The sequence below is a fragment of the Myotis daubentonii genome, chromosome 16 (genome assembly GCF_963259705.1).
Source record: "Myotis daubentonii chromosome 16, mMyoDau2.1, whole genome shotgun sequence".
Taxonomy (NCBI): Eukaryota; Metazoa; Chordata; class Mammalia; order Chiroptera; family Vespertilionidae; genus Myotis; species Myotis daubentonii.
In genome coordinates, this window is record NC_081855.1 from 38,575,748 (window position 1) to 38,598,655 (window position 22,908).

Below are 22,908 nucleotides of genomic sequence, written 5' to 3' on the forward strand. Positions count from 1 at the left end.
TAAATGCCTGACCAAATATAGCATGATAATTTTAAATATACATATTTTTATTGATTTTAGAGAGGGAGAGGGATAGAAACATCAATGAGAGAGAATCATTGATCAGCTGCCTCCTGCACACCCCATACTGGGAATCGAGCCCGCAACTCTGACTGAAATCAAACCTGGGACCCTTTAGTCCGCGGGCCAACACTCTATCCACTGAGCCAAACTGGCTAGGACAGCATGCTAATTTTTAAGTTGATAATTTTGTATGGCCCAAGAACGATATAAATATCCAAACGGCCCTTGGCAGAAAAAAGGTTCCCCACCCATGCTCAAGAGGCAGACAGAACTCTCAATAGTTTAGGAAAGCTCATTTTTAAAAGTGTATTTATGCATATTCATGGCTATTTCTCTGAAAAAATATACCCAGCCTCAGCTGTGGAAGAGATAAGAGCAGGAGAAGCAAAGGGACACAGCCACAACACAGAGAACTTCTCCATGAACAGCCAATAGGGTGAGGAAACCAAGAAGGAAAACATCTTCGACTTCACGTAGACCATTGATCTGCTCTAGGTAAAGCAGGTAATTTTTCATGCATTTAACTCAAGAAAAACATACAACCACTTAAAATACAGCATTCACAATGTCATTAGCTTATGGTATCAGGTAAGGAGAAAACTGTGCTCCTGTACTATCTGTAGAATTTTCCAGTACATGTCAGTACCCTAAAATCTGGATACCCTATAATACTGTCATCAGCACCCTCCACCTACAAAACAGATAGAGTGAACTACACTGTTCTGAGTCCCTGAAATTTCAACACCACAGATAGTGTTCTAAGTTTTATTTTTTTACAAGTTTAATGTAGACACACAAGAAAACAAGCAATGTTTATTGTTATTTGTGGAATCTTGGTTTAGGGTCATTCTTTATAGCCATTTCAACTGCCTAGTTTAAACAAAAAGCAATAATCTAATTGTTTATCTATAAACTCATGATATTTCTTCAAATATAATAGCACTAAAAGCACTGATGATTCATGTTATAATTTTAAAAGAATTTTAAAACTACAGAGTTCATATATCATTCCTTTTGTAAAATAATCAAAATAATGTGATTATCTGGAAGAAAATTACTGAAACAGAGTCCTTCCAATGTATTTCTAACTTCTGTAAATTCCAAACCAAAAACGGAACAGATGATGAAATAAGGATTTCTCAGTCACTGGGAGTGTTTAAACTTTCCAATGAGAAATGGACTGATATTTTTAACGCTCCCTGTGAATACAGAGCTTATAGGTGGCAGCAGGACTCAGATCTCTGGGATGACTTTACATGGCTTTCACCTTGATTTGTTTCATTTTCATTTGCTTCTTTTCCAATTTCTTTTGCTCACGTCTCAAGGCAGCTTCCTAGAGAGACAGGCAGACAGACAGAGATAATCCAAACTAAGCTCTAAGCACAGATTTTTAAAAAATCAAAACTAGAATACTGCCTATAATATTATTCAAAAACCTAGACTTGCACTAGAAACAACATTCCAGAAGATAGTTATAAAAATTGCTAATATCTACATTGGTTAACAAAAATTAACTTGAAATGAAGCAAAGGTAACTACAATATCAAATCAGAAACTAAATACTATATTTAAGTTGGCTTTGTTAGTCTGGTCTGATTTTTCCTATACCCAGGAAACACTAGGTCCACTTTCAATATAACAATTATATGAATTTACCAAGGCTTTGTACTTCATTTCAGAAAAGCATAAGATCTTTTTTTAAAAATTTATTTGAGAGAGAGAAACATCAATTTGCTGTTCTGCTAATTTATGCACTCATTGGTTGATCCCTGTATGCACACTAAACGTATATAGAGTTGGGGAACTAAAGAAGCTATATTTAGTTACAAGCTAAAAGGTAACAGTGGTTACCTTTAGGCATGAGAGTTGTGTAAAGGATTATGTTACTTTTACATGGTAGAATTAAGGTTAGTTCACTTCTGACTTAAGTTCTGGGCCCTCCTTTTTCTTAAACCTATTGTAGTTTCAAACCCTGGAAAGAACTAGAAAACTTTTTTCATAGAAAAATGAAAGGCATTATCTATTAGTGATTCCATGTAGAGTGTTCCAGTGTATTAATTAAAAAGCCATTTTTATTTATACAGAAGGTTGCATAAACACAGAGCTCTATTTTCAGAGGAAAAATTCCCATAAACTAAACTAAAGAAAAAATGATGAGAAATGATAAGATGGGAGGAGGCCTGTGGTATCCTGGGCACTTGGCTCAACAGCTTTAATGACTCTACAGGCAACTAAAGTGCCACATCACCCAGAACTTTGTTCTCCTCCTCTTTTTCTGATCAGCATTTATAAGATTTAAAATTTTAGAGCTGGACTATGGTATCTTATTTCACAAAAATGTGAAAACATACTGGTATCTGAAACATAATATACCACAGTCTAAAAAGCTCTGAAGTTTGAAAATCTAGTTATGTACAAAATAGACACCAAAAATACAAAAAAATAATTTAAGTCTCTAATTCTATAATGAAATTAGAAATGTTATAAAACAAGTTTATTTGAACCATAGGGTACATGTGCTGGCTTCTATTAAAATTCTTACTTTCTACTTCAGTAAGTATTTGGCTTGAAAGATGATAGTTTAACTTGCAAAATGAGATTGTGCAGGGGAAATAGGGTAATTCAGATCATTCTCCAGGATCAGACTCACTCTAACATGGTTTGAAGCCCTATTCTTCAAGTGCCACTAACTAACTGAAGGTCCCAAGTACTGAGAAAATGCTAAACTTTTAGCCTGTGTACATTCCTCCACAAAATTACCTTAAGAGCCAATTTGGTACAAATAGGTATCCTTACAAACCTTAGTTTTTACCCCAGTAATAAGAAAAGCTGGTCTTACCTCGAGCCTGCGCTGTTTCTCAGGATCCTCCTCATTCATGATCCGCTCCTTCTCTGCTCTTTTCTTCTCTTCACGCCGAGACTGTGCAGCTTCCTGTCTTTGCACATGCGTCAGCTTCAAGAATTTCTCTTCCACTCTAGCTCGGTTCTTATCTGCTTTTTGTTTGCCCTTTCCCCAAGAAACAAAGAGTTTCATAAGAAATCCATTTTAATTCAACAGAAGCAAAAGCCCATTTAGTATTCTTTCATAAAACTACTCCCATTTAACACTTTCAAGTAAAGTAGCAAAGATACAATCACTGAAATCCTCGATAGATGATTCCCCCAGAGGAAAAAAATAACAGGTGCCAACTTATGATAAAGGCTGCAGTCTTACTTCTCTGTTGAGTCGGAACTTTTTGGCTTTGTCAATAGAGTAAATCACCATGTTCATCAGGGGTAGCAAAGCTTCCATATCCTTTGGGTAAGTGTTACCTGAGCCAGGCACTGGAAAACAAAGCCATTTCCTATTGAGTTAACAGAGCATTAATACTTCTGAGTCGCCAACTCCCTCTCTTTTTTTAATTAATAAACTCCTTTTTTCTTAGGCAGCTAAAATGCAACAGAAAATATAAATTAAAGTATATACAAGGATCTCTTATTGAAGAAACCCAACAGCAATAAGAAGGCATGGGGTTTGTTTTAATATAGTTTGTTTTTTAATGTATTTTTATTGATTTCAGAGAGGTAGGAGGAGAGAGAGAGAGAGAGAGAGAGAGAGAGAGAGAGAGAGAGAGAGAGAGAGAAACATCAGTGATGAGAGAGAATCATTGGCCACCTCCTGCATGCCCCACACCGGGGATTGAGCACGCAACCCAGGCATGTGCCCTTGACCAGAATCGAACCTGGGACCCTTTAGTCCACAGGCTGACGCTCTATCCACTGAGTCAAACCAGCTAGGGCTAATAATTCAGTTTTTAAAAATATATATTTTATTGATTTTTTTACAGAGAGGAAGGGAGAAGGATAGAGAGTTAGAAACATCGATGAGAGAGAAACACCAATCAGCTGCCTCCTGCGCACCCCCTACTGGGGATGTGCCCGCAACCAAGGTACATGCCCTTGACCGGAATCGAACCTGGGACCCACCCTTCAGTCCGCAGGCCGACTCTCTATCCACTGAGCCAAACAGGTTAGGGCTAATATAGTTTTTTTTATAGCTGTCACTTAGGAGGGAACAATACTCTCCTTAAGGTCATCTCTCAGAAAACAAAGAACCCAGACAGGACATGGGATACTTACCATTAAATGTAAACAGTAGTGTCCTCTTAGTTTCAGGTAGCTTTAAAGGCTGACCTTCTCTGTCATGAAAGAAAAGGCTATTTAGAAAGAACACAAGAAAGATATTCTCTACGCATATAAATTACCCAGTTCACTTAGATGAATAGATACCTACAATTAATCAGCATAGTATTTGGCTTGGCATCCCATAGTCAAATATAATCTCAGAGCCTGAAGGAGCTTTACAGGTCACCTGATCCACTTGCCTAACTGATGAATGCATTCCCAAGTGACCTTTATCCTATACTTGAACATCTCCAAGTGATATCCCCTCCAGGCAAGGTATATTCCATCTCACCTGGGGAACCAGAAATAAGCCTACATTTAAGTAAGAGGCCCATATTTTAAATAACATTTCTGCTTATTTTGATGAGTTTCTATGTTCTATTTCCAACTCCTATTTTAGCTTCCTTCCTATAATGAAGTATCTTATTTTTGAGCCAGGCTTAGAATAAGTTTAGAAATCATCAACTATAGCATATATAATTTAGTTTCGACTCACCAAAGATTCCCTTGTAATCTTTGACTATCAACTCGCCTCTCCCCCACCCCAAAAGGTTCCACAGTTACCATAATGTGGTATTTTGCCCACGGTGTTGATACTGAGTAAAGCAAGGCAAGGATGATGCAACACCATCTAAAGGCAAAAGGACCTGAGTAATTCTGACACACAATGAAAACCCAGAATGGCTTTTAATTGTACTCAACTCCACAGCCTATGAGAGAGTAACCCTTAATCAAAAATTTAGGCCAGAACCATTTCTACACCAAGGGTGAACTTAAAATAAGTATGTTCTCCTGAAATGGGAACATACAACAAATCGGAATTCAAACAACAAATTCAAGCCCTGAATATGTACATTTGAAATATATTACTATAAATATTACTATGGGTATTTAACGTGTTTGATAATATACTAGGAAAGAATATAAGCATCCCCTACACAAAAACAGAAGCCAGAAAAGGCCAGATTTGCAATCAATCAAACATTACAGATTCATATCATAAATTGAAAAAGGAAAAAAAAGAACATAGACTACAAAGGACAGAGAGTAGCAACTGCATTTTCTTATATGAGCCATTTTGTAAGATTCTCTTCCACGTCACTGAGTGCATGGTGCACACGTGCAGCAACACATGCAAACTGAGGAGGCTTGTTTATCTCCCATAGGTTTCCAACTACCTTCCTGATGCATGTAGTCAAAGCAAAAGGAAACTTGGGCTTCATGAACTTCCCTCACTCATATGGCAAGGGAAATTGCAGAAGCATCTTGCAGGTGTTTCAACACAGAAAGATAAAGAAGAAAATCATATTTAGTATTTTTATTTCATACGTACTCTTGCATAATTTTTGGACCCGAGAACTGGTCTGAAAAATGAACGGATTCAATCTTGTCAGCGTAGTGTGTAAGAAAATGGACCATCTGAAATAGAGAAAATTATTATATTTTAAAGTAGGGTTTGATGTATTTCCCTTTTTTCATAAAGATATCTACTCTTCAGTCCTCCTTGCTATTGTACAAAATGTCATTAAGGCTAAAGCTTTTAAAAAATTAAATTTAAATAAGGTAAGGAATTTCTCTATAATGAAACTTGTACCTTTTCTTTAGTAACACCAATGCTTAAATATTCTTATTGAGCAGCTGAAAATATGTCTCAAACTAATGTTCTAAATAAGAATAAAAGCATGGAGATAAAATCTTAAATAATTTTAGGAGATTCTTCATGAACATATCACCTTGAACTTACATTTATAACTGTCTTTGAGCTAGCCTACATTTTTATGATATTAAGATGTACTGTTACCATTATACAACCAATAGAAAAAAAACATGGCTCTTTATACATCCCTCTTCTCTTACACTAGTTGAGACTAAAATAATGGACTAAATGACATGGTGATAAAGATAAAAGTTGTAGTCCTTTTTTTAAAAAAAAACAAACTAAAAGCCATCAGCAATCCTAGGAACAATTTGCTCTGGATTTAGAGAGCATTCTTCACTAAACAATTTTTTTTGACAAGTTAATCTATTGCTTAAAGAAAGAATTAGAGTGTTTTTGGGAAAGGAACACATAATCAATACACTGTGATAAATGAAGAACTCGTACAGCAGTGGTTCTCAACCGTCCTAATGCCGTGACCCTTTAATACAGTTCCTCATGTTGTGGTGACCCCCAATTTCATTGTTACAAATTGAACATAATTAAAGCATAGTGATTAATCACAAAAACAATATGTAATTATATATATGTTTTCCGATGGTCTTAGGCGAGCCCTGTTAAAGGGTCGTTCGACCCCCCAAAAGGGTCACGACCCACAGGTTGAGAAACGCTGTTGTACAGCGTGAGTTTTAGGGAGAGTACCTTGCAAATGCCAAGGTCTGCAAATGTATGCCTTCCATCACACTTACCTTTGTATCCATCATTCCCTCTGTGACTTCTCCCATCTCTGACAGGATGGCTAAGGAGTCTGGCAGTCCATACTTTGCGCCAGACTTAGGTTTGTCACTACAAAACTCACTCTAGAGGAAGAAGTAATTGAAAGTAAGATGTGACATTTTATTATGCACAGAAGTTTTCTTCTCAAGAGAATATGTACTGACCTATTTCAAAGTGATTAATTATGCTATGCTCTGAAGCTGAACATCTATGTAATAATTAGGCACAATTTCTATGTATGTTTGAGTTGTAATAGTCAACATACCAGATCCTGCATCTCTTTCTGCAGTCGTACCAGGGCTTTCCGAGTACCAATAGCAAACACATAGGTATCCATGTCTTCATCATTCATGGTTACTTTTATTTGCTATTAAAACAAAAACAAAAACCACACAAAACTCACCTGTTAGGTTCTGTGATAGGCCTATTTCTAAAATGGCCCCGAAGATTCCCCTGGTGTATGCGTACATACTCCCCTTGAATGGGAACAGGACTTGTGAAATGATGGGATATCACTCCCATGACTCTGTTGTGTTATGTAGCAGAAGGTCCCTAATCAGCTGACTTTGCTATCAATCAAAAGAGACATTATCCAGGTGACTGACCTAATCACACGCACCTCCACTCACAGCTACACACTGAGTGGACAATGATCTGTGCAAATAGAGAAGGGCCCATTTTCTGACGAAGTACACAAGTTGTCTGTAACTCCAAACGGAGTCTAAACAATAAATGGAATAAGCTCTAAGAAATTAAGAATTCAATCTGTAGAGAGAAAAACAGCAAGAAGAACACATACCACTTGATCACTTGCTGGCCTCATCATACGGGCCAGGACGTTCAATAAGTCCTGTCTCTTGAGGAACTGGGGGGAAAAAAAAAGAACAGCTGTAACCTCCACTAACTACAAAGAAGAGACCCTGGAGGGGGAATCAGATGTATCAAATATACTTGACATTTGCCAGTTAGTAGTAGAAGATGACTTTTAGACCTCCTTGAAGACACTAAACTTAGAGGATTTTGAATCATGCTGGAAAAAACAAAAGGTAGACATATACGTTGCACCAGAAATTCCCTACTTACCCTGAGCTGGATAAGCATCCCTTCACAGCACACTCTACCAGAACACCACAGGTTGTAGATATGCTCGTTCTCCTGGTTCAGCTTTCCTGTACTTGTGGCTTCTTTGTTCGTTCCATCATCCCCTAGGAGTAAACCACTTAATGTGATTCCCTAAAAGTGTTGAGGCCTAATTACCACTCCCTCCTCCACTCTGACCCCACAATGATCAGAGTTTTAGGGTGGCAATACTTTGAGATCATATAGAACTCTCCTTTGAACATACATGACAACAAATGGGCATTGTTCCTTTTACTTTTAAAACTCTATTGTCTCCATAAAAAAATCATACTCTAGCATTACTACTATGTTCTTGTTAGTTAGACAGTCAGCTTCAGTATAAGTTTCTTAAGAGTAGGTAAAAAGTGGAGCAAAATCAGTTTAAATGTTTTTCCCCAAAGTTAAAAATACTACCCTAACCGGTTTGGCTCAGTAGATAGAGCGTCAGCCTGTGGACTGAAGGGTCCCAGGTTCGATTCCAGTCAAGGGCATGTACCTTGGTTGCGGGCACATCCCCAGTGGGGAGTGTGCAGGAGGCAGCTGATCGATGTTTCTAACTCTCTAGCCCTCTCCCTTCCTCTCTGTAAAAAATCAATAAAATATATTAAAAAAAAAATACTCCCAATGTAATGAATAAAAAAAAAAAAAAATACCATCACTACAAACTATTTAACACTCCCTCACCATATGTATGACTTAACTTTGATCAAGTTTGCTTTTTCAACAGCAAAATAATAGTGGTATTAAGAGCTGTATTTTAGATCTAGAAAAAGCTAAAATTCCAACCATTCTCTCACTTCATTTAATTAAATGTACGGAAGAAAGTGCAGAACCTCACAAGGTAAAGCAAGACTGACACATCAAATGAAAACACATGAGAGAAGTCGAAGGCTTAAAGGCGGCTTATTATTTTCCTAATGTCCAGGTGAATAAGTACTCTGAAATAATATGGTACAGCAGAGACAGCATGGAATTTGAAAGCATGTATACTAAGTTTAAGTATATCATGGTTACAAGAAAATAGCATTTCTGGATTTCAGTCCCCTCCTTAGGAAAAAAGAAACTTTCCAACTGACAGTATTCTTACAAAGTTTAAATGAGAAACAATATATGCAAAGTACCTAGCACAACACTAAACAGTCTGCTAAAGAGCAGAGCAGATGCATACTTGCTTCCTATTAAAGGGAAACAAAGTGTTAAATGCCAAACAGAGTTGAAGGTGGGCAAGTCCACCTTACCCTTTACATTATACAACTGCACGGGCTCCTCTCCTGTACTTCAGTGTACATACCTCTTCAGTGGATCAGAAAGAAACTCAAGTGCCTAGAACCTGAGAGAATTCTAATTTCTAAAAGATGAACTGAAAGTATTTATCAAGCTACTTAAAATGTTAAAATTCCTTGCTTTCAGCCAGACTCTTATCCAAATGTGTTTTGAAACAATTGCTCTTTAGCAAATGTTGATTAATAGCAGATGAGAAAATCATTTCATAAATACAATTTATTCAGCATATAAAACCTAACAAAAACAGGATCCCTTGAAAGAAAATAAAAAAGCACCCTCTTTGGCAGTCCCTGAAAGCAGTTAGGTACTTATACTGAGGGGAATAAACAGTTCTTATTAGATGTTGTCCAAGCCCACAGCAGGACTTCTATTAGCCTAACTTACCTACTAAGGTAAAGTTACTCTCCAAAAGTTCTCTATGAGAGTTAAACCAGGCCTGAGCAAGGCGACTGTTTTTATTCTTCCCGATGATATAGTTCATGATGTAGGCGAGCAGACCAGTCACCATCAGAATTTCTAGATAATAACTCTCCCAACTGTTCTGGAGGTGTGCAGGAACCTAAAGAAAAACAATTATTCCATTGAATGTTAGTTGAGGCTGAAGGATGGAGTCTAACTCATGGAATGAAGGACAATGAAAAAACCCATAAACAGAAGTAGATACTTTAAATAACTGTCACTAAATATGATTATACTTTGAAAAACATGCCCATTTTGATTTTCCAGGCTGGCTTTGTAAAAGACTCTTTAAGGAAATGTGAAGACAGTCAAGTAGGATAAAAGGATGGAAAGCCCTTTGTATTAAACTTGATTCTGACTCCCACCCCAAAATAAATCCAATGGCTATCATCTTCATCATTCCTTAATAAATAAAACTATGAGGACTAGAACAAAAACACAGGGATTGCCTCTATAGGTGTGGAGTTTTATGAGAAGAATTGATGTCAAACTCTTTCACACCTACCACTATTATATCAACACCATCTACATGTCACTGATTATATTTCTGGGATTAATAACAGTAAGATATTTTGTTGGTTAGTTTGGAATTTAGAATCCTGTATACCTACATCAACAATTGTTATTGGGTCTTTATTTTTGCTAGAAGAAGTATCTGGTTTGTCTTCATAACCTTCAAATTCTTCATCATCATATGGCTCACCCTCGGTATCTCCCTCCTACAAAAATGAGGCAGCAATCTGTTTTTCTCTACACATGTCACCAGCAATTATATCTCTTTCTTGTAGGCAACAATTGTAGAGGAAAATAGAACATGTTAGCAACAAGTACAGAACACAGAGATATTACATGTTTTTAACAAATGACTCTCCAATGCTCTTGAACCCTGAGTTCAAAATGATATAATTCTCATTCAAACATAGAATCCATCCTCTATCACTTCCAACCCCCCACCCCATGCTTTCCAAAGAGGAGAAAGACAATTCATTTTTCCATCAATGCGAAAGGTGGGAAAACACCACAAAACATTTAGAAGAACTCCACATACTAAAAAAAAAATAAAGATACCAGAGAGTAAACGTCTCCCTAGACCTGGGTTTTACTTTTAAAGTTTGGGAAAAGTGCTAGTTAAAAATGTTCCCATCCTTCCAATTTCCCAAAAAATCAATAAAAAAACCCTCACCTGGGTATCTGCATCTTCAAAATCTCCTTCTTGGTTTTCATCCTGCCCTTCTAACTCCACAGTGGTCTCGTCTTCGTCATCTTCAGTGGTAATCACCCGTTGAGGAGATTCAGTAACAGAATCTTCTGTGACATCTTCAAATTCGGCAAAGTCATTATCATCATACTCTACTATGTCTTCCTCATCCTCAAAATCATCAAACTTAGCTTCAGAGACACTCCCGAACACCAAAAGGACAACACAGAAAGCAAGGAAGACTTTCATGGCACCTTAAAAAAACACACAAAACCTAAATGAACTGCTACTCTATACACTGATCAAATTTGGAAACAAAAGATATGTCTATGACACTCTCCTACTTTTCTCTTAATATTATTCATTTTAGAAAGCATCACAAAAAACAATGAGGTGGGGGTAAAGAGGCCTAGGTTCTCATCTGGATTCTGTCACTAATTATCTGTAAAATCTTTTACACTATGCAGTCAGTAAGCATTTTTTGAAAAACTTTATATAGGAACTGGGGAGGGATATAATAAGAATGAGATGCAACTACTTATCTGTTGGTGGTAATGAAAACAATACATGAGCAAAATAAATGAACAAACAAAATAGAAACAGACTCCTAGATTCACAGAACAGACTGATACTTGCCAGAGCCTGGGGGGGGGGGGTGGGGGGGGGCGGTTAGAGGAGGGGATTGGGAGTTGGGCCTGAGGGAAAAAGTGAAGGGATTAGGAACTACAAATTGGTAGTCACAAAAATAGTCATGGGGATGTAAAGTACAGCATAGGGAATATATTCAATAATCCTATATAATAAAAACGTAATATGCTAAGTGTCTGACTGATCTGTCAAACTTTTGGTCAACACCTCGACTAGTCGCTATGATGCAGACTGACCACCAGAGGGCAGATGCTCCAACGGTTGGTTAGCTTGCTGCTGGGGTCTGGCAATCGGGACTGGGCAAGAGGGCCTGGGCGAGAGGGCTGGACATGCCCTGGAGCCCTCCCGTGGTCCCTCCTGGGCCAGCTGACCCCCATCAGCCTCAATTGGGACTGGGCGATCACCAGCCAGGCAGAGGGACCCCACCCGTAATAACTATTATTGTAATAACTATATATGGGCCAGGTGCGTACCTGAAATATTGGGGGGACCACTTTGTAAAGTATATTATTGTCTAACCACTATGCTGTATACCTGAAACTAACACAAAATAAAATGTTTATAAAACCTTTTAAAATGGGAAAAACCACTCTTAGTTCACAGGCTGTACAAAAAGAGTCCACATCTCAGTCTGCAGATCCCTCCTCTACAACTGTCTTAAAATCAACAGGTACCTGAATATCTCTATTTTTATATTAATAGTAACCCCATTTTCCCAATCTTACTTACTGAAAAAAAGCAAGATATCTAATTTTCACTTTCTTTTCCCTTTGAAATCTAATCAGCCACCAAATCCTGGTATTTCCTTTGATTCTCAAAGCCACCATAACCTAAGCTACCACCACCTGCTGAAGAACCGCAGTATTTTCCTAAATGGTCTCCCTTGTCTCAACTTTCCATAAAAATCATGGCCATTTTTCTAAAGTGCAACTTTTGCTACATAAGGATTCAATAACCATCAAAAGCTAAGCAAGTCCTGCAGAATAATATAAGAATTCTGGCTTTTACTGCTTTTCATAAAATGATCCTACCATATCTAAATGTACCTTCACTGAACATACTACCATGTCAGATATTAAGCCAAGAGAGTAAAACATGACTCCTGAATAATTGTAAATTTGCACAAGAATTCAGCTTCAAGGATATGTGTTACAGGATTACTTATAGCAGTGGAAAATTTGAAATTGTTTGGTTAAACTGTGGATATATACAAAAAGCAAATTTACTTTTTGTCCATTAAAAATTGTTACAAATGAAGTTAGAATCCATATTATTTTAGAAGCGAATATGTGTAAACAAAATAGTTTGGAAGGATGTATATACATCTACATATAAATAATAATTACTTTGTATGGTAGGACTATGGGCATTTTGCCTTATTTTTCTTTATGTTTTCTAATTTTCCTATGATGTGCTTTTGTAATAAAAAGTTCTTTAAAAAATTAAAAGCATGGTTTCTGCATGCAAGAACAGGCACTGCAGATGGAAGAATAGTTATGCATAAAGGCCTAAAATAACATATTGTAGGAGTTTGATAGGATGTTGGGTTTATAGACTCAAGAGGGGGAAATGAGGCTGGAAATACCACACTAATAAGTTTGAATAATTAGAATCAACTAAAGAATTTAAGTAGGAGAATGACACTATCTCTGACAGCTCATACACAAGGTGAACTGGAAAAGGGCACCTGAAGCAGGAAAAATTAAGTGGTTGAAATAATTAGATAAGAAAAAAAACAACGGCCCTAGCTGGTTTGGCTCAGTAGATGGAGCATCAGCCTGTGGACTGAAGGGTCCCAGGTTCAATTCCGGTCAATGGCACATGCCTGGGTTGTGGGCCCTATCCCCAGTGGAGGGTGTGCAGGAGGCAGCCGATCGATGGTTCTTTCTCAGCAATGATGTTTCTATCTCTCTTTCCCTCTCCCTTCCTCTCTGAAATCAAAATATATATTTTTTTAAAAGAAAAAAGCACACGATTGAACTGGCAGTGGGATTGGGAATGAACAGGAAAACAGATCTGACAGATTTAACACTTATACTTATCAGCATTGCCCTATCAGCGTGGCTCAGTGGTTGACCATCGACATATGAACCAGTAGGTCACAGTTCAACTCCTGGTCAGGGCACATTCCTGGGTTGCGGGCACATTCCTGGGTTGCGGGCTCAGGCCTAAACCGGCAGTCGGACATCCCTCTTGCAATCCGGACAGCTGGCGCCTAACCACTCACCTACCTGCCTGCCTGATGGCCCTTAACTGCTCTCCCCTGCGGGCCTGATTGTCCATCTATCCGGTCTAATTAGCATATTACCCTTTTATTAGTATAGATAGTCAAAAGTAGAAGACACATGAAAAATAGCAAGCATTTGGTATAGTTAGATTTGGTTTAATGTCAGCTCTACCATTTGCCAACCATATGATCTTGGGTTAATTACTGAAAATTTCCTGCTCCCCACTTACAAAAAAGAGATACCACTGCATCACAGGGCTGTAGTGTGGGCAGTACAGACTTGTGCCTGGCACACAGAAGGTACGCAATAAATATTAGGTCCCATTACTTCCTTCCCCTGTGCCTTATGAACACTCTTTAAGATTTAAAAACTTCGTTTTTAGTGTTTTTCTTTTCAGATCTGGTTTAAACTTTTTCAAGTAGAAGCAGATAAAAGTTACCACTGACACAATCAATTGCCTGCCAAAAGGTCTGATCATTTCAAGCTGGATTTCCACGTAGAATGTTCACACCATAGAAGCATTTCTAAGATAACTCAGCACTGTAACATAGAGCCTTCTAGGTTATTTAGGTTAAAATTATCCAAGCCATTTGTGCCTTGGCCTTCCCTATCAGGTCTCTCTGCTCCACCTGTCAATTCATTTCTCAGTTGCACAATTCCCTGCCAGGCCACCAGGCCTGAATGAGACGCCTGGGGCAGGGAACACAAACACTAACAAGTCTGGTTTCATTACCTTCTGCAAGCTCACTCGGCAGCCTCTCACAGGTTGGGTCTGGACTTACAAAACCAGCGGGGAATAAGTGGGGGAAATCATTACTTGTTCCAGTGGTTCTCAACCTTCTGGCCCTTTAAATACAATTCCTCATGTTGTGACCCAACCATAAAATTATTTTCGTTGCTACTTCGTAACTGTAATGTTGCCATTGTTACGAATAGTAATGTAAATATCTGATGTGCAGGATGGTCTTAGGTGACCCCTGTGAAAGGGTCCTTCGACCGCCAGAGGGGTCAGCCGCTGGTTAGGCCTTTCTGACAATGGCCGGACTTCTGGAAGCCACGCACACATTGAATGAAAACCCGTTTCGTGTTAGAACCCTACCGAGAGGACCAGTCAGAGGTGGTTGCTTCTGTCAAACAAACCACCAGGGTCCATTCCCCACCATGGAGAATCAATTCATCCTGACATCTGTACTCCATACTTCCTGCTGCATACTGGAAGCTTCCTCTACCTTTGTCCTTCGGGTCGGCATCTGCTCACAGATCTGTGGGGAAGTGCCGCAGAACCGTTCAAAATCACCCCAATCCGGAAGACCCACAGAACATGGGCCTTGGAGTGGGCGAAGCTTGCTTGTGTGGTTTCAGAAAGTCGGGAGAAGTGAGAAGGAACGGCGGGGGCCGGTGCATGTCACCACAGGCCTGACGTAGGGGTGTGGGTGGGAAACCGGACCGGGCTAGGCCACGCAACTCAGAGAGCGACCACTTGGGACTGGCCGGGCCCCCACCGACTCACACGCCATGGCCCGCTTCCTACCTGTACCGGGGCTAGAAGCCGGCTCAGCGCTCCTGCGTCTGCCACCTCTACCCCACGGGCCTCGCGGTCTGGCCGCCGCCTGCGCGGTCACCGCGGTTTTGGTGCCCCTGATGCCTCTAGGACACAGCAATACCCGGTAGCTCACTCACGCCGCCCCACTCGTCACGTCGCCTCTGCCATCCGTTACGTAGGCTGCGTGCAGCCCGTCCGCGCCTGCGCGCGGCGAAGGGGCGGGACGCAGCTTCCGGGACCGCGCGAGACCTCCTCCACCTACGCCCCGCAGAGGTGAGGTGGGGCTGCTGGGAAAATTACATAATCTCGGCCCCGGGGCCGGAACTGCTCTCGCCAATCCCATCCCTCTCCGCTAGGATTCAGTCAGGTTGTCATCACGCTGAAGTGGTGCTCCGGAAGCTGAAGGTGGCCATGCTCCATGGAACCACGCGGCCGGAGGCACGCGGAGAGATGTTGCCCAGGTCGGATTTGCAAAGGACCAGCGTTTAGGGGATCGACGGTCTCATGTCTATGCGGTTTCCGCCCCAGCCCCTTTTCTTGGAATTTTTGGGCGGCTCCTCGTCATTGCTACTCTTTCTCCCCTCCTAGGCCCATCTCCTATACAGGCTATGGACACCCCTGACCCAGCAGCAGAACCCCGTCGAACGGCCTGAGAGGTCTGCAAGGCATTCTGGAGCATTAAGGCCAGGAGCCCGCGGCGCTTTCCGGGAATCGCAGACCCAGACCCCGCCCTTCGGCCCGCGCTCTGCATTGCGCATGTCAGGTGTGTGCTCCCCTCCCCCAGTCAGCAACGGGTCGAGTGGCGGCGGCGAAAGGGGCGGAGAAGGAGGAGCGCGGCGGGACGCGGCCTGGACCGCGCGTACTCCGGGACGTGGGACTCCGCGCCGGCGGTAGTAGTTGCTGCCGCTACTGCAGCAGTTTTGCGCGAGGTGGGTCTGGACGCGGGGCCGCGACCCCTTGGTCGCCCCGGAGGCAACTGCGGGGCCTAGCGAAAGCCAGGGGACCGCGGCCTCAGTTAACAAAGAGTCGGCGGAGCCCCTGGGAAGACGGGGAGGGGCGGGAGTGCGGGGCTGAGGCCTGGAGGGGTCCTTCCGAGCCGGGTCGCCCTCCCCGGCTCCCGCTTCTCCCGCAACTCCTACGGAGGCCCAGTTGGCGGCTTTCCGGAGGCAGCGCCCGCCCCCTCGACTACGGAAGAGATTTCCAAGTTGCCGAGCTCCGAGGCTGGGATGGCCACCGGGAGGATTCTGACCCTAGGCGGCAGCAGTTGGCGGGCGCAAGCCTCCAAATCGGGGGGATCCCATCGGCAAAAGTTGCCAAATCGGAAGACAGTAAATGACAAAGTCTGTGCAGCCTTGAGTAGGTGGTGATTAGCATCGCCATCGTCACACAAACTTTTTTGCGGCCTACCCGATGTGAGTAAATAATTTATGTGGAGTTGCAAGCATACGTACCAATAATATAAAGAGAAACTACCTGCTGGTCGAGAGTTTGGGGGAAAATGATAGCTTCCTTGTCACTTTGGTGAAGCATTCCCCTTTTGCCCCTCACTCCTGTAGGCTCCAGTTTCCTTTGGCTTCCTTGAATGTTGCTTTTTGTTTTTGTAATGATGTTTCTGTATCTCTTCTCCCCGCTGTATACGCCCCGGAGTTCCTACAAGGCAGAGATTATTTCTTAGTCACTGTAACTTTTCAGAGCCAAGCCCAGTTCTGGCACATAGGAGGTGAGCAGTAAGTATTTCAAACAAAAATTAATGTTCAGACTCTGAGCGGTGAAAAAAAGGTATATTGTGTTTTCCTGTACCTAGAAGGGGCATTATATGGCCTCATTTGCAATTCATGCATTTAAGAAATATTCTTACTGATGCCTACTATGTGCCTATTCCTTAGGCCTGTTTTAGGCTCTGGTGCCCCCCCTCCACCGGCCCTCATGAAACTTACTTTTTTTTTTTTGAAACTTACTTTCTCGTGGAGGGAAGCGAGACAAATAAATCTATAAATTATACTGTAAGTTAGAAGATTATTAGTGCCTTAGGAAAAAATACAGCTGGGATGAAAGATGGGAAGATGTTGCATTTTGAGGTAGGGTGGTCAGGGATAGATAACCTAATATTTAAGCAGATTGAAAGCAGGTGAGGGAGTGTGAGCCCAGCCAGTGTCTGGGGAAAGGAATGTTCTAGGCAGAGGTTAGCACCCGGTTAAAGGCCCGGCAGAGGACCAGTTCGAAGACCAGTGTGCTGTAGCGCTGTGAGCAAAGGAGGGAGTGGTAGGAGATACGCTCAGGGGAGGAAAAGAAAAGAATTGGGGATGGGAGCAGAACTACTGGGACCTTAGGCTGTTGTGAGGATTTCACTTTTGCTGTGCTGGAGATGGGAACCATCTGAGGGTTTTGAGCAGAGGAGTGAAAAGATCTGACTTAGATTCTTTTGTAATAATTGAGTATAATTCATGGAGGAGTGCAGCTGTTTATATTTTAGTTTTTATCAAAATGATACTAATATAATCAGCTCTTATTTTCCTCTTTAAAAAGAAAAAAGACCTTAGGATATGTTTTTCACTGATTCCAGAGAGAGAAAAATGGATTGTTACCCCCTCTACCCCCCTCCCCCATGCACCCGGAACCAGGAATCAAACTTTGACCCGTCTGTGGAACTAAGAGTGGCCTAAGATTGAAGATTGGCATAGCATAAATCAAATTTAATACTAAAACTGAACTAAGTGCTAACAAAACCTGTAAGATATATGGGGGAGGGGAAGAGAAGCAGAAAAGTAGAGCATGTTGTTCTTGGTCCGTCATCATAAAGAGCCATTTTTGGAACTCTTTCTACACTTGCTTCAGAGCCCATTATAAGTATTTTAATTTTTATTATTAGTTGTAAACTTTAATACAAACATGAAAGTAAAAATCAAGTAACTGCAGTTAACATTTTGATTAACAGCCCTCCAGCTATCTCTGGATATGTTATACATGCTTTCACATTGAATTATGTTGAATCATATCGTCCACCTTGTTCTATGCCCTTTTTATTTGACTTAATGTGTAATGGACACTTTTCCATAAATGTAAGTTGTAATTAAACATTTTTTAAATTAGAATGCATTTTCCCTTTGACTAAGCAATTACATTTTAAAAAAGGATCCTAATGAAATCAGGGTACACAAAGATATAGCTATATGATGTTTCACAACATTATAAAACTAGTAGAGAAATATATTTATTGATATTCAAAGATGTTCATAGTGTATCATTAGGTGAGGAAATCAGTAACTAAATGTACAGTATGATTTTATTTTGTTTCAAATTGTGTGTGTGTGCCTATACAACTTAAAAAATAGTGGAGAGCTCTAGCCGGTTTGGCTCAGTGGATAGAGCTTTGGCCTTCAACCTGAAGGGTCCTGAGTTGGATCCCTGTTAAGGGCACATACCTTAGTTGCATACCTTAGATGACTGTCCTGTGCTGAAGGCAACCAATCAATGTGTCTCTCTCATATAGATGTTTCTCTCTGTGTCTTTCCCCCTCCCTTCCACTCTCTCTAAAAGTCAATGGAAAACTATCCTAGAGTGAGGATTAGCAACAACAACAAAAATAGAGTAGAATACATAGCAAAAGAGATCAACAAAGTTACATATCTGGGAGAGGAAATTTCAGGTAATTTTAAGTTTTGTTCCTTTATGCTTTCTGAGCTTCCTGCTTTTCTACAAAACTTAGGAAACTTACGTATATAAAAACATTTTTTTGGAGCCAAGACTAATAAGATGCTATAAAATATTGTTTTTAATTTGATTGAATTGAAGCTCAGGAAATTTCTTTGTAATCCTTAATCATAGGATTAACTGAACACATAAGGCAACATATCAATGAATAGGGGTTTCTTCCTAGTTAGTGTTCTAGTGTGCATTTGCTAAATAAATGCATGGTTCACAAGTACCCTTCAGAGATAATAACAGGTAATTTCTACAAATTACTATTTTTTAAATTTTGATTCTTTGAGTCTTCGAGGTGTCATTACCAGAGGAAAATCATTAATTTTGGGACAGCATTGCTGATAGCACCTCAGTCTCTGTTATAGCAAGCATTACATTAATTGTAGATTGTTTTAGTGGCTTTTGTGTGTTTTTCTTTTTGTCTGTTTTCCTGGTAGACTGTAAACCTCTTGAGGATAAAATTTAAGAGCTTAAGTCTTTTCAATTGATCTTCCAAAATATTAGTTGTCTTAGGAGTATTTTTGCAGCTTACCAAATATTAAATTAGCAATCAAATCCTTTTAAAGGGGATGATATTAAATGTTGCATCCCATTTAGATTGAGAGTCCAATAAAATAAAAATTTCTTCAGTGTTTTAGAAAACGTGACCATTTCATTGAAGTTAGCATACTGCATATCTGAAGTATAAAGTTAAAGTTAATTGAGAGGCACAAGTTGAGAATGAAATTGTTGGTAGAGGTTGGGAGAGACATAAAGTCAATGGCTATTTACTTTATAAAGTTAATTTTCTATTAATGTATCTTGTTCCTAACAGATCAATCATTGACACCATGAACTGGAATAAAGGTGGCCCTGGCACTAAAAGGGGATTTGGCTTTGGAGGTTTTGCCATTAGTGCTGGAAAGAAGGAAGAACCAAAACTCCCACAACAGTCCCACAGTGCCTTTGGGGCAACCAGCTCTTCTTCTGGATTTGGGAAGTCAGCTCCACCTCAGCTCCCTTCTTTCTATAAAATTGGATCTAAACGGGCCAATTTTGATGAAGAGAATGCGTAAGTGGTAACTTCTGATAATTTAACAAAGGTTGGGCTTTGAGATAATTCATTCCATCAACAGAAATTAAGGCAAAGAAACACTTTGTTTCCAGAATAATAACTTCTAAAATTGATTATCTCACTGAGTTGTTGCTAATAAGTTAAATTGTCGAGTTTACTCATTTGTAAGGAAAAATACTTGTGTGCTTACTTGTACCTTTACTTGTTCCAAAAAAGATTTGAGGCCAATGAGACCTAAATATGGCTAAAGAGATTTTAAATAATTCACGTGTTGTTGTTTTTTATGTTCTTTACTGAAGTCTTTTATTGACATCATATAAATTGTTTTGTAAACACAGGCTATTGTGAGAACGTAGGGATGGGATACAGTTTGCCTCAACACCCGAGTTCTTAAAGCTGTTATGTTTTAAGTTCTTAATAGTTTTATATAATACTTTAAACAATAAAGAATTTAAATTAAAATAAAAAAATCTTAATAGTGGTAGAAAAAAAATCTCAGATTTTTGCCCACAGTTCTCAGGAAACATATTTAGCAGTTATCTTTTTTTAACTCTAATAAGGTAGTTATTATAAAAAGATGGGTTTTGAGTTCTAATTCCTATAGATCAGTGGTTCTTAACCTTCTGGCCCTTTAAATACAGTTCCTCAGGTTGTGACCCAACCATAAAATTATTTTTTTATTTTTTTTTCTGTCTTCAAGTCCATTATTTATTTTATTTTTTTAATTAAATCTTTATTGTTCAGGTTATTACAGTTGTTCCTCTTTTTTCTATTAGCTCCCCTCCACCCGGTTCCCACCCCACCCTCTGCCCTTACCCCCCACCACTGTCCTCATCCATAGGTGTACGATTTTTGTCCAGTCTCTTCCCGCATCCCCCACACCCTTTCCCCACCCCCAGAATAGTCAGTCCACTCCCTTTCTATGCTCCTGATTCTATTATAATCACCAGTTTATTCTGTTCATCAGATTATTTATTCACTTGATTTTTAGATTCACTTGTTGATGTGTATTTGTTGTTCATAATTTGTACCTTTTTCTTCTTCCTCCTCTTCTTAAAGGATACCTTTCAGCATTTCATTTAATACTGGTTTGGTGGTGATGAACTCCTTTAGCTTTTCCTTATCTGTGAAGCTCTTTATCTGACCTTCAATTCTGAATGATAGCTTTGCTGGATAAAGTAATCTTAGTTGTAGGTTCTTGGCATTCATCACTTTGAATATTTCTTGCCACTCCCTTCTGGCCTGCAAGTTTCTGTTGAGAAATCAGCTGACAGTCGTATGGGTAACTCCCTTGTAGGTAACTGACTGTCTTTCTCTTGCTGTTTTTAAGATTCTCTCTTTGTCTTTTGCTCTTGGCATTTTAATTATGATGTGTCTTGGTGTGGCTCTCTTTGGATTCCTTTTGTTTGGGGTTCTCTGTGCTTCCTGGACTTGAAAGTCCATTTCTTTCACCAGGTAGGGGAAGTTTTCTGTCATTATTTCTTCAAATAGGTTTTTAATATCTTGCGCTCTCTCTTCTTCTGGCACCCCTATAATTCGGATGTTGGTACGCTTGAAGTTGTCCCAGAGGCTCCTTACACTATCTTCATATTTTTGGATTCTTTTTTCTTTTTGTTTTTCCAATTAGGTGTTTTTTGCTTCTTCTTTGACTTGATTCTTGCAATCCTCTAGTCTGCTGTTGGAAGTCTGTATAATATTCTTTATTTCAGTCAGTGTATTCTTAATTTCTAGTTGGTCCTTTTTCACAACCTTAAGGGTCTCACTAGACTTATTGAGGATCTCATTAAATTTATCGGCAGTCTCACTAGATTTCTTGAGTGTCTCACTAAGTTTATTGGCGGTTTCTAGAAAATTCTTGAAAAACCTTAAAAGTGTGGTTTTGAACTCTATATCCAGTAGTTTGCTTTCCTCCATTTCTGTCATTTGTGACCTGTTTCTTTGTCTCCGCATTTTTTATGCTTCCCTGTGTTGATAGAGTGGCTTTCTGTGCTAGGTGTCCTTTAGGGCCCAGTGGCTCAGCCTCCCCAATTACCTGAGGTGGACACTCTTGGTGCACCCCCTTGTGGGCTTTGTGCAAAGTCTTTTTTTAAAATTTTTTAAAAATATATTTTTTATTGATTTTTTTACAGAGAGGAAGGGAGAGGGATAGAGAGTTAGAAACATCGATGAGAGAGAAGAGAAACATCGATCAGTTGCCTTCTGCTCACCCCCCACTGGGGATGTGCCTGCAACCAAGGTACATGCCCTTGACTGAAATCGAACCTGGGACCCTTCAGTCCACAGGCCGACGCTCTATCCACTGAGCCAAACCAGACAGGGCATTGTGCACAGTCTTGTTATAGTTAAGCCTTGATTGTTGTAGGTATAACTGGGAGGAATTGACCTCCAGGCCAGTTGTCTGTGAGAATCAGCTGTGTCTGCAGTGGGAGAACTTCTGTGCTGGAGACACCCTTCTGGGGCAAGACTTGCTTCAGTGGGGCTTTGGTGCTCACTGAGTCTGCCCCCTGAGTGTGTCCCTTATGGATCTGAGGAGTTGTAATTGGATGGTCCCACTCTGACCACTGGGTACACTGGCTCTTGGATCTCTAAGGAGTTGCTAATTTAGCCTCTGCCTGAGGCTACCCTGCAGGAGCTCAGCTGTGAAGGAATGCAAGCTGCTGTGGGGCCTTTGGCCAGCTGCAGTTGGTTAGGTAATTTTCAGATTGCAAAGGGCCAGGCATTTCATATGCAAAAGCCGGCGCACAGCTTGGGCAGGGCGGGGCCCCAGGGGATCAACAGGGCAGAGCAAGCAGCTATGGCTGCTCCTCAGTCCTGCCCTAAGAGGCCCTGCTTCTCAGTGTCCTGGTAATCGCTGCAAGCACCTCTGAGAGAAAGCCGCCCTTGAGGTCCGACCCATGCCAAACAGTCCAGTTTCTCCCCGTATGAGCCTGTGTCCCCAGAGACTCACCCAGGACTGGAGTTCAGAGCAGTCGGGAGCTTGAGACTCCCTCCCGATTGAAAAAGACAACCGTG

The 22,908-nt window shown here is 40.4% G+C and overlaps 2 protein-coding genes across 5 annotated transcripts in view; one reads left to right on the forward strand and one right to left on the reverse strand.

The window, feature by feature from the left end:
- Nucleotides 1-814: 814 nt before the first annotated feature.
- CCDC47 (coiled-coil domain containing 47) lies at nt 815-15,323 on the reverse strand. The gene is made up of 13 exons (XM_059669945.1): nt 15,129-15,323; nt 10,707-10,975; nt 10,135-10,242; nt 9,449-9,623; nt 7,745-7,866; nt 7,461-7,526; nt 6,927-7,028; nt 6,634-6,744; nt 5,561-5,646; nt 4,183-4,241; nt 3,278-3,387; nt 2,903-3,070; nt 815-1,396 (listed from the first exon to the last, which is right to left on the reverse strand). Exons 2-13 carry the CDS (start codon nt 10,968-10,970, stop codon nt 1,316-1,318), a joined length of 1,452 nt encoding a protein of 483 aa, XP_059525928.1. The 5' UTR covers nt 10,971-10,975; nt 15,129-15,323; the 3' UTR covers nt 815-1,315.
- A 140-nt stretch (nt 15,324-15,463) lies between these two features.
- Nucleotides 15,464-22,908, forward strand: part of DDX42 (DEAD-box helicase 42) — a 34,801-nt gene continuing 27,356 nt past the window's right edge. The window contains exons 1-3 of one of the 4 annotated variants that reach the window (XM_059669936.1): nt 15,472-15,601; nt 15,729-15,903; nt 19,657-19,893. In XM_059669936.1, coding sequence (XP_059525919.1) covers nt 19,673-19,893 — 221 coding nt within the window. In that variant the 5' untranslated portion in view covers nt 15,472-15,601; nt 15,729-15,903; nt 19,657-19,672. The other 3 variants (XM_059669935.1, XM_059669934.1, XM_059669937.1) reach the window with 3 other exon arrangements.